This window comes from Oncorhynchus keta, chromosome 27, assembly GCF_023373465.1.
Source record: "Oncorhynchus keta strain PuntledgeMale-10-30-2019 chromosome 27, Oket_V2, whole genome shotgun sequence".
NCBI lineage: Eukaryota > Metazoa > Chordata > Actinopteri > Salmoniformes > Salmonidae > Oncorhynchus > Oncorhynchus keta.
Window position 1 is genome coordinate 42,912,543 of NC_068447.1, and position 12,866 is coordinate 42,925,408.

Below are 12,866 nucleotides of genomic sequence, written 5' to 3' on the forward strand. Positions count from 1 at the left end.
TGCTCCAATGATCTCAGGAGTTCCTCAGAGGCCCAGGACAACAGTGACACACACCTCCAGCATCATATCTCAACATGTCTCACCATAATGTCTCAATATGTCCCCCTTTTGTCTTGGTACAGAAAGTCCTTCTCACTGCCTGTTGATGTTTCAATGGTGCCAAGTCTAGTTCCCGTCTTTTATACACTCTGATGTTGGTTCTCCTGTGACTATGACAACCGTGGCGACTTCCAAACGCGGCAATGGTTGGGAATCAATCAGAGCTGCGTTATGACACTATAACAGACCAAGTGTTGTTATTGAACCCACATGGGTGGTGTTTACTGTGAACGTGATCTCTGCAAACATCGGGGGGAAATGACTTTAAAAAGCTCATTGTCACCTGTCTAATGCGATGCGAGAATAATGCCGACATGAAAAAGACTAGAAGAGGTGACCCGGGTAAGAGTGTGTCATACTCTCATCTAGGAATGGGAAAACCGAGATGCTGGATTAGAGACTTCTCATGTCTATCTCTTCAGTGTCTCTTCTGCTCAGAAGTGTGTGTGTAAAAGAAAACACACAAAAAAGAGGTAAGCACGGAACATTTTTCAAACAGCTTGGAAGATGAAAGTATTTTGCTAGATGACAGCAGGAAAGGGAACGCCAAAATTGGGAATGTATTTAGTAGGAAGATGTAGTCCATAGATGTGCCGTGTGATCCTGGTTCCACTGACTGCATGCTTCTGACTGCTGAAACACCCAAACTCCATTGAATAGCTTTGGTTCAGAGTTAGTTGGGAGCTAGTTTCCTAAACAGTGGTGATGGGCATTCCGGCTCTTTTCAGTGAGTCGGCTCGTTCGGCTCAGCTCACCAAAAAGAGGCGGCTCTTTTGGCTCCCAAACGGCTCTTAAAATGTTTTTTTTTGTATTTTTTCAAGTCAAACAGTTTGCGATAGTTTGACTATGATTGGTATTAAAACAATTCTAATTAAATTATTAAATTAAATCATACTCTACCTTCACCACAATGTATTTAAAAATGCATTGGTTTGTTAAGACAAAGAATGCTATTAAACATTTTCATTTAAAGTATAACTTTAATGTATATAACCAAAGGGCATATAAATCTAACCATTCAAATGAATACAATCTGAACAGCATAATAGAATATTGCAACATATCAAAGAAAAATAAATAACATTTTGCAAAACTGCAGCATCCCACAAATTTAAATAAATGTCAAAAAGAAGGATGCTATTACACATGTGCATTTAAAGTAGAACTTTTTTAATGTATATAAACAAAGTGCAAATAAATGTAACAATTCAAAACAAATACAATCTGAACAACATAATAATAGAATATTGCACCATATCAAAGATAAATTTATAACAATGTGCAAAACTGCAGCATCCCACTTAAAACATGAAACTGGTCCCTCTTTTCTCTCTCTTCTTTACTGCCATGTTATAACCAGCAGCACACAACAATGCTGACCATGTTTTGCTTTTATGAGAGATTTGCATTCAGAAATACAAGCTGCCTCACTTTCGAGGGGCTGATGCAGTTTCTTCACTCAGTAATTATTTGTCCCCTTTTCGAGAAGATCCTCTCAGAGGAAACGGATGTGGCCACTATGCAGAGTCTCCCTGTCATGACTTTAGTAAGCCGTGTGTAGACAGAGGCCTTGTTCTTCCATCAGCTCAGAGGTTCTGCAGATCTTTGGGGCTCCTCCAAATAGCATCAGACCTCCGTTATGACATCTGCTGAGGGTTTCCTTCGTGCTGCATCCCCAGTTGTTCTCTTGTCAAACAGCATCCGTTTGTGGCACTACTGCTGGAGCTTCTGCTCCATCTGATTCCTCTTCTTCCTGTTGCCCCGGTGCCTGAGCCAACTGACTGCTGCGGATGTCCCTCCCTCTGCTGCGGAGGTTATTCTTTGAAGACCCTCATCAATCGCTTTGGCATCACTGAAGGCTAACTTCTTAAACCTGGGGTCAAGTGCAGCGGTTTCTGATAGCACGTGATTATATCCCATTCTGTGGAACTTTCTGTCCATTGATGAACATAGGGTGTCCATCAACCCTGTCACATGTCCTGTGGTTACATTTGCTTCTCTCTGGCTGTGATTGGCTCCAGACCCTTCCACAGGAGTATAATTTTTGAGGCTGTCACATAGCTGGAAAGAGAGAACAGTAACTTATTAGTTCATGTTTTGTCTACTGATACTACATTCTCATCTACTGCTGATATACATATATAGTTCTGGATTAAATCATGATGTAGTAATAACTGCTTACTGTACCTCTCTCCACTGATCTCCACAGTGACCTGCTCAAAGGGTTCCAGGACTCTGCACACCTCCACCACCACCTCCCATTCCTCTTGGGTCAGAGCATCAACAGGACTCTGCACACCTCCTCCACCACCTCCCATTCCTCTTGGGTCAGAGCATCAACAGGACTCTGTACACCTCCTCCACCACCTCCCATTCCTCTTGGGTCAGAGCATCAACAGGACTCGGCACACCTCCTCCACCACCTCCCATTCCTCTTGGGTCAGAGCATCAACAGGTCTCTGCACACCTCCTCCACCTCCTCCCATTCCTCTTGGGTCAGAGCATCAACAGGACTCTGCACACCTCCTCCACCACCTCCCATTCCTCTTGGGTCAGAGCATCAACAGGACTCTGCACACCTCCTCCACCACCTCCCATTCCTCTTGGGTCAGAGCATCAACAGGTGCATTGACAATGGCCAGGGTAGAGATGATGGCACCCTTTGACTCAAGAAACCACTTCAACTTGTAAAATGTTGAATTCCACCTTGTACTGCAGTCTTGTTTTAGGCCTCAGCTCAGACATCCCCATCTGGCATTGTGTAGACTTTAGTTTTCAGCACCTACTGTGCTCCTGTGGAAGTATTCCACAGCTGCTTTCACTTTGTCCACATTTTGTCACCTTCAGTGCATCTCTTACAGTCAGGTTGAATGTGTGGGCAAGACATGGATGATGGGTCCATTTTAAAATGTTCATGGCTTTGGTTATGTTAGCTGCGTTGTCGTTAACACAACTGACCACTTTTCCATGTACTTGCCATTCTCTGGCCACTCTCAACAGTTCCTCTGCCAAGTTCTCTGAGGTGTGTCTGTCGCTGAACTCAAAGCAGTCCAGAAGACAGCTAGACATCGAAGAATCTTCAATGAAGTGACATGTAACCGACATGTAAGAAGTGGTTACCCTTGATGTCCAGCAGTCAGTGGTAAGGCAAACTGCAGTAGCTTTCTGGACTCTTTCCCACACTGAAGCCTGTGTGCTCTTGTACAGTTGTGGAATAAGTGATTTTGAAAGGGTTTTCCTGCTTGTAATTGTGTACATTGGATTTAGACTATTGCTATAATTTCTAAAACCTCTGTCTTCCACGATCGGAAATGGCTGGAAATCAGTGGCAATCATTTTAGCCAATGCAATATCAATTTGGCCCTGTTTTGCTACAGACATAGACTTTGACATAAACTGGTCCATAGAAGACTGTGTTGCTGTGGGTCGTGGAGTAGGCCTACTTGACTGAGTGGATACATCTGGTGTGGAGGTGCTGGCTCCACCACTATCACTATAGCAGGCCCACTAGTTCCTCGAAGCTCCACTACAGCTAGCTTCACAGTTGGGTGCACAGTTTGCAGATGCCGGTGTAGGTTGTGCGTAGAACCTGCTTAATATGAGACATTGTCTACATTATTAAAATGCATCCAAGTGCTTCTGACTCATTTTCCAGCTGTTGTTTCCACAGCTGTCCTTCCTCTCTCTCCTCGGCTGCTAAGTGTGTGACGGTGAGTGAGTTGGCTCGGCCCTCCCTCACGCATCTTTGGTTCATTGGTTGACACTGCGTGTCTGATTGACAGGAACAACAGGTGAGGCTGTTAGTCTGAGCAGACAGTCAGAACGAATGTGTGCGCTTGAGCATTTAGGCCTATAGTATTTTATTTATTTGTTTCATTCTTTGAATTAGTTCAGTCTAATAATTTAAATCTGTTGATTATTCACATCTTCATTTTTTTTTTTTATAATTTATAAATAGATTCGGATCTTCTGATATGCAAGCCGGCTCCCAACGTTCACCTACAAGAGCCGGCTCTTAGAGCCCTTCGCTAATAAACAGCCGCGTTAGAGCTAGTTTCACTATATACTGTACAGTGGGTTCTGAAATTATTGATAAAGATGAGCAAAAATTACTGTATAAAATAAATCATTAAAATACTGAGCTGTATTGTACGCTAAAAAAAATGGGAAATTATATATTTTTATACTAATACAATTGATGGGAGAAGAGATTTTGTTTCACAAGTTTTTCTCCTCAAAATGGTAAAGGATCAAAATGATTGACATCCCTATATTCAATTCCTTTTAATACCTCACCTTGCAAAGATATCCTTTGTCTGCACTGGACTGCCCTCTTCAACTCAAAACCCTTTCATGATTCTATATAGAGGTATGGTTCCCCTATACAGAGGTATGGTTCCCCTATACAGAGGTATGGTTCCCCTATACCTGAGGTATGGTTCCCCTATACAGAGGTATGGTTCCCCTATTCCTCTATAAGATCCTCACACAATGTGTTCTCGAACTCATAAAACATTTTTTAGAAAAAGGCTCAGTGCCATTATCCTGGCAAGGTGAGATATTGAAAACATGGGTGTCAATCATTTTGACCCCTACCTATGAGATGAAAAAAAAATTACTTGTTAAACAAAATCTCTTTCTTTGAGCAATTGTATTAGTAAAAAGCTATAAAAATGTTTAGGATACAATATAGCTCAGTATTTGAATTATTCATTTTCTACAGTAATTTTCACTCATCTTTAGAAAAGGTGTCAATCATTCCAGACCTCACTGTATATGGGAGATTAGGACCATTGGAACATATCTCCATTGATAGATTTTGGCAGTGAAATTGCAAAGCAAACCTATTGTTTTTTATTTCATTTTTCTTTCTTTCTTATTACTCTTCTGCCGTTGTCGCAATATCTCAATGCCCGATTGGTAAAAACGTTTTCTACTTTGGTAATATCAAAGTATATCAACACTGCTACTCAGATACCAAAAACAGCACGGATTGACCCATAGGTGGCGCTATAATAAGCATTCAAAATCTAAGGCTCAGCCCCGTCGCCCCATTTTTATGTACAACCACGAACCTTGGTATATCAGTGTTTCTCATCATAAGGAACATTTTTAGAGTAGAACAGGGGAATCTCTGTTGGATTGACCCTCTCTCCCGGTAAGTTAACTCATTACTTTTCTTTTATAACTTTGTTGGCTTGCTACTAATTTGAAGGGGCTCTGCCTAGTGTGAACACCTTTACCCCGTTGATTTAGAGATTTAATAAAAAGCTTATTGAGCAATAATCTCTTTATCACATATGTTGTGACATAGTGATACAACTATTTTTTTTATTGGTGTAGAAATATATCCTGATTCGTCTACCATCTGGTTTATAAAACAATATTTAAGTTGAGTGTGAAAAAGGTCACTTTGGAAACACCACTGAAAATACATATATTTTTTTTATTGTGATTTTTGATGTTTTTTTCCTCATTGTTGCGATCGTAAAGGTAAAATCAAAGAACATGTGGTTTTGGCTGTGGATTAAATGAGTTCCCCAAACCAATATATACATTTTAAGCTTTTTTGGGGGCCATGTTGACCCAACACAGGAGAAGCCATGACCCAAAACTAAAATAGCATTCTCACCATTGACATATCTACATGTCGACCTGAGGCATTGATAAAATGGCACTACATCAGGTTATGTCCATGTGTCCCAATTTGAATGCTTCTATACCAAGGTAAAGGACTATACAGCGGGTGCATATAGCCTAGGTACTAGCGGATGTAAAGACGCACACACACAAACACACTTGATAGGTGTTTCTAACCTTGAGGTGGCGTGCTGTGAAGGTCAGAAGGCGTGCTGGGATCACTCTTCCCGATGTCGTTGACGGAGATGACCCGGAAACGGTAGGACACATAGGGCTGCAGGGCAAGGTTCACACTCTCTTCGGTTCCACTAACACGTTTCAGCTCCTCCCAACCCCACTCGTTAGAAACATGATCCTTAAACTCCACCCGAAACTCTGGCGAGAAGGATGGGGGGAGAGAGAGAGAGAGAGAGAGAGAGAGAGAGAGAGAGAGAGAGAGAGCATCAGCCATCAGTGTCAATGCCACTAAGCAGAAGATATGAAGTAATATGTGACAATGGAGAAATCACAGTCCGTGTAACGAGATAGCAAGTTTTTATATACTCAGGAGAGATGCAATAATATAACATGATACGATTTGGGGTTGGTAATTCAAAACGCAAAGCCTCAAAGTGATCTGGTTATCAAAGGCAGGCAAGGCAGTGTCCATTCTGTCCCCAGACCCGGACAGCTGTGGTCATCTACACTGCAAACAACATTAGAAACAGGACCTCACTCTCCCATGGGGAGATACATGGTATGATGGCGATGGGTTTATAGTTAAAAGCCTCACCGTGGTCTAGTATCAATTGGACCTGGGTTCAAATAGTAAAGTTGGAATACTTTTAGCATTTGATTGAGCTTGCCTGGAGTGACAGATAGGCGGGGTTCGCAGTTTGCAATGACGGGGCTATTACATTGGCTACAGTGTGCCAGGCCAGCGCAATCAAGAGTTTGGAAGAAAATAATCCTACTTGAACCCAGATCTAGTGTCAGTGTCAGTTGTGTATTTGTATCTTGTATTTATTATGGATCCCCATTAGCTGCTGCCAAGGCCCTAATGGCCCTACTCCACCACTACCACATATATACAGTACAACATCCATGTATGTGTGTGTGTATATAGTGCGTATGCTATCGCGTGTGTGTGTGTGTGTGTGTGTGTGTGTGTGTGTGTGTGTGTGTGTGTGTGTGTGTGTGTGTGTGTGTGTGTGTGTGTGTGTGTGTGTGTGTGTGTGTGTGTGTGTGTGTGTGTGTGTGTGTGTGTGTGTGTGTGTGCATTTGCCTGTGCCTATGTTTGTGTTTCTTCACAGTCCCCACTGTTTGTGTTTTTTTATCTGTTTGTTTTACTGCTGGCATCAGTTACTTGATGTGGAATAGAGTTCCATGTAGTCATGGCTCTATGTAGTACTGTGCACCTTCTGTAGTCTGTTCTGGACTTGGGGACCGTGAAGAGACCTCTTGAGGCATGTCTTGTGGGATATGCATATGGGTGTCCGAGCTGTGTGCCAGTAGTTTAGACAGACAGCTCGGTGCGTTCAACATGTCAATACCTCTCATAAATAAAAGTAGTGATGAAGTCAATCTCTCCTCCACTTTGAGCCAGGAGAGATTGACATGCATATTATTAATATTAGCTTTCTGTGTACATCCAAGGGCCAGCCGTGCTGCCCTGTTCTGAACCAATTGCAATTTTCCTAAGTCCTTTTTTTGTGGCACCTGACCACACGACTGAACAGTAGTCCAGGTGCGACAAAACTAGGGCCTGTAGGACCTGCCTTGTTGACAGTGCTGTCAAGATAAGCAGTATCTTATCATGGACATACTTCTCCCCATCTTAGCAACTGTTGTATGTTTTGACCATCACAGTTCACAATCCAGGGTTACGCCAAGCAGTTTAGTCACCTCAACTTGCTCAATTTCCACATTATTTATTACAAGATTTAGTTGAGGTTCAAGTGAATGATTTGTACCAAATACAAGGCTTTTAGTTTTAGAAATATTTAGGACTAATTTATTCCTTGCCACCCACTCTGAAACTAACTGCAACTCTTTGTTAAGTTTTGCAGTCATTTCAGTCGCTGTAGTTGCTAACATGTATAGTATTGTGTCATCAACATTCATACTGTAGACACTCTGGCTTTCCTCAAAGCCCATGGTAATTCATGAGTAAAGATTGAAAAAAAGTAAATGGGCCTAGATAGCTGCCTTGGGGAATTCCTGATTCTACCTGGATTATGTTGGAGAGGCTTCCATTAAATAACACCCTCTGTGTTCTGTTAGACAGGTAACTCTTTATCCACAACATAGCAGGGGTTGTAAAAGCCAAAACACATACGTTTTGCCAGTAGCAGACTATAATCGATAATGTCAAAGGCTGCACTGAAGTTGGCTGTTGTGTTCATTCAGTATCATGTCTGTACCTATGACAGGGCTGTTGTGGTCATCTCCAGCGGTCCAGCTGAGAGTCACTCCACGGTCTTTAGGGTCAGAGACCTGGAGCTGGGTGGGAGGATCTGGACGGTCTGGAGAGGGGGGATGGGGGAGAAATCAATTTAGGGTTAACAGTTCAGCACGAGTTGAGGCATACAGCACAGTATCAACTTAACATTACACATTGAAAGAAAGAAACAAACGCTGTGGAAACAATATACCACACGGTTTCATATTTCCAAACCAACTGTAGTGGAAAATGTTTCTGAACTTACTAGAGCATACTGTAAGTTATACTTAGAGTACAGTGTGTACTGTACGCAACATCAAAGTATTACTGCATAGTACAACACAACAGAGGTTTACCCCAATACCAAACATTTTGACATTCACATGGGACATTTCCATACCAACTATATTGGAAAATGTATTTAAAAAACACAGCATTAATGCATCACTGCACAATAGTACAGTACAGAAGCACTGGCAGCATCATACCACGTATGAAATATGACATTGAAATGGGACATTTCCATACCGACTAGCGTGATGGATCCGCTGGCCTCAGCCATATCCAGGTTAGTGATGACCTCACAGGTGTAAACCCCCTCGTCCTCGGTCTGCACGTTGGCCACGATCAGGTCGGGGCCCTCAAACGTGTACCTGGATATCGGGATTGTCATTGTCAGTATTGTCATCCCCGTCGTCATTATTATCGTCGCGTCGTCAGACGTATACCTTCACCGTAAATAATAATATGCGTAATACCGTAAAGAGCCGTACAGGTGCCGGCACACACAGCTGTGTTTTCATGAAATTTGTGTATTTTTTTTTTTTTTTTACTATTAAAAATCCTATTTTCCCTAACCCCTAACCCCTAACCCCTAACCCCTAACCCTTAAACTAACCCCAAAACCCTAGACCTTAAGTTTAAAATAGCATTCCTACCTTGTCAGGGCATTAAGGTGAAATGGTAGGACATTGGGCACGCACGCACACACGGAGACAGACACACACCCGCACGGCCTTCTTAGTACCAGACTAAACATGTCCTTACTTGTCCTCAGCGTACGACTGCATTAGTTTCTGTCCACTCCTCCTCCATTGGATGTGTGGGGGGGTCAGTTTGGAGTCCACCTGAGCCAGGCAGGTAAATATGACCGTCTTCCCAGGCCTAACACGCAGGTCCCCGGGAGGAGACAGGATCACTGTCCTGTCTGAGAGAGAGAGAGAGAGAGAGAGAGAGAGAGAGAGAGAGAGAGAGAGAGAGAGAGAGAGAGAGAGAGAGAGAGAGAGAGAGAGAGAGAGAGAGAAAGAGAGAGAGTTATAGAGAGACAGGGTAAGATGACATGATTAGATACAGGGTTAGAGAGGGAGCGAGCGAGAGAGAGAGAATTAGTGTGCATAAGTGTGTGCTGTGCATGTGATTGAATGAGTCAGCATGAGTCTATACTGTATGTGTTCATTTATGTATACGTGTGTGTGTGTCCCTGTGTGTGATTCATGGCCTACTCACTCAGCACCTCCAGCTCAGCGTTGATTGACATGTTGGTGTTGCTGATGGAGCAGGTGTACAGGCCCTCGTCGTCATGGGAGATGTTGGTGATCTGGAGGCTTCCATTGGTCAGCAGGTTAACCCTGGGGTCAGCCAGTAGAGACGCGCCATTGTCCACCTCCCTGGATAGGAAATACACAGAGGTACATAGAGATGACTATACAGAAAACACAGCCAGAAAGGATGGAAAAACCAAGAGGCAGAACTGTGACGCCCGTTAAAACAGACCAAGGTAGGATTTTGGCTGACCGTTTGCCAATGAGGAGAGTGACACATTTGTTCCTTGTGGGAAGATTTCTTTAAATCTAATTAAATGAGCTAGTTTCGTAGAAGAATAGAAACTAATACAGGCGTGTCTCACCATGTAACTTTAGGTCTGGGAGACCCAAAGGTCTGACAGTGTAGACCAGCCTTCTGTCCCTCTGTGACAGTGTATGTCTGTCCGTCCGCACTCAGGATCTGAGGCGGCAGCTCTGGAGCAAGATAGCAGGGAACGGGTTAATCAATGCGACCTACTTGTTGTTAACAAATACACCACACACACACACACACACACACACACACACACACACACACACACACACACACACACACACACACACACACACACACACACACACACACACACACACACACACACACACACACACACACACACACACACACAGAGCACCTCCTCACCGATGACAAAGATGTAGGTATTGACTAGGATGGTTCCGTGTTTGTTGTGGGCCTGACACTGGTAGACTGCTGTATCAGTGATGACCACATCTCTCAGAATCAGAGTTCCATGTCTCACAGTACGCCTGGGGTCCAGGTCTATACCTGAACACACACAGCAAGTCAGCAAGACATTCTACCGATGCACAATACTGACTGCCATATTACATACGAAAACTCCAGAGTTGGCAATAGCCAAAAGACAGGTAATTCAAACGAGCAACCCAACCCTAAATTTGCCCTATGTAGATCAGGAACAGCAGCAGGTGTAATACTCTGCGTTTGCAGTAAAACCTTGTAGTGTGTGTGTAATAGTGTGCGTGTGTGATTCCTGACCTGTGATGGGATTTCCATTCATGCTCCAGGCGACAGCAGGCGAGGGAATGCCATCGGCCTGACAGTCCAGTTTCACTGTCTCTCCTGGGGCATAAAGCTGGCTCACGGGCTCCTTGGTCCAGTACGGAGCAGCTATGACAAAACACACAATACAACAACAGTATTATACACACCACAGTACTAGAAACAACAGCACACCACACAACAGTATACACATTACATGATACAGAATGCAATGATACAGCATATGATAGTATTAAACATATTAATATAGCATCAACAGCCAATAGTATTACAAAAAAACACATTAACAACAAGATCATACGTAACAATCAACGCACATAGAACACATAGAATACACAGAACACATAGAATACACAGAAAACACAGAACACATAGAATACACATACCACATAGAATACACAGAACACATAGAATACACATACCACATAGAATACACAGAAAACACAGAACACATAGAATACACAGAACACATACAATACACAGAACACATAGAATACACATACGCCATAGAATACACAGAACACATAGAATACACAGAACACATAGAATACACAGAAAACACAGAACACATAGAATACACAGAACACATAGAATACACATACCACATAGAATACACAGAACACATAGAATACACAGAACACATAGAATACACATACCACATAGAATACACAGAAAACACAGAACACATAGAATACACAGAACACATAGAATACACATACCACATAGAATACACAGAAAACACAGAACACATAGAATACACAGAACACATAGAATACACATACCACATAGAATACACATACCACATAGAATACACAGAACACATAGAATACACAGAACACATAGAATACGCAGAAAACACAGAACACATAGAATACACAGAACACATAGAATACACAGAACACATAGAATACACATACCACATAGAATACACAGAAAACACAGAACACATAGAATACACAGAACACATAGAATACACATAACACATAGAACACATAGAATACACAGAACACATAGAATACACAGAACACATAGAATACACAGAACACATAGAATACACAGAAAACACAGAACACATAGAATACACAGAACACACAGAACACATAGAATACACATACCACATAGAATACACAGAAAACACAGAACACATAGAATACACAGAACACATAGAATACACATACCACATAGAACACATAGAATACACAGAACACATAGAATACACAGAACACATAGAATACACAGAACACATAGAATACACAGAAAACACAGAACACATAGAATACACAGAACACACAGAACACATAGAATACACATACCACATAAAATACACAGAAAACACAGAACACATAGAATACACAGAACACATAGAATACACAGAACACATATAATACACATACCACATAGAATACACAGAACACATAGAATACACAGAACACATAGAATACACAGAAAACACAGAACACATAGAATACACAGAACACATAGAATACACAGAACACATAGAATACACAGAACACATAGAATACACATACCACATAGAATACACAGAAAACACAGAACACATAGAATACACAGAACACATAGAATACACATACCACATAGAACACATAGAATACACAGAACACATAGAATACACAGAACACATAGAATACACAGAACACATAGAATACACATACCACATAGAATACACAGAAAACACAGAACACATAGAATACACAGAACACATAGAATACACAGAACACATAGAATACACAGAAAACACAGAACACATAGAATACACAGAACACATAGAATACACAGAACACATAGAATACACATACCACATAGAATACACAGAACACATAGAATACACAGAACACATAGAATATACATACCGCATAGAATACACAGAAAACACAGAACACATAGAATACACAGAACACATAGAATACACAGAACACATAGAATACACAGAAAACACAGAACACATAGAATACACAGAACACACAGAACACATAGAATATACATACCACATAGAATACACAGAAAACACAGAACACATAGAATACACAGAACACACAGAATACACAGAACACATAGAATA

The 12,866-nt window shown here is 41.8% G+C and overlaps 1 protein-coding gene across 2 annotated transcripts in view; it reads right to left on the minus strand.

The window, feature by feature from the left end:
* l1cama (L1 cell adhesion molecule, paralog a) overlaps positions 1–12,866 on the minus strand; it is an 87,340-nt gene that overhangs the window by 18,543 nt on the left and 55,931 nt on the right. For both annotated transcript variants that reach the window (XM_052482499.1, XM_052482498.1), the window contains 8 exons: positions 10,763–10,894; positions 10,388–10,531; positions 10,068–10,179; positions 9,668–9,828; positions 9,209–9,368; positions 8,690–8,814; positions 8,142–8,243; positions 5,917–6,114 (listed from right to left, as the gene is read on the minus strand). In XM_052482499.1, the coding sequence (XP_052338459.1) occupies positions 5,917–6,114; positions 8,142–8,243; positions 8,690–8,814; positions 9,209–9,368; positions 9,668–9,828; positions 10,068–10,179; positions 10,388–10,531; positions 10,763–10,894 (1,134 nt within the window). The remainder of the gene's footprint in view (positions 1–5,916; positions 6,115–8,141; positions 8,244–8,689; positions 8,815–9,208; positions 9,369–9,667; positions 9,829–10,067; positions 10,180–10,387; positions 10,532–10,762; positions 10,895–12,866) is intronic.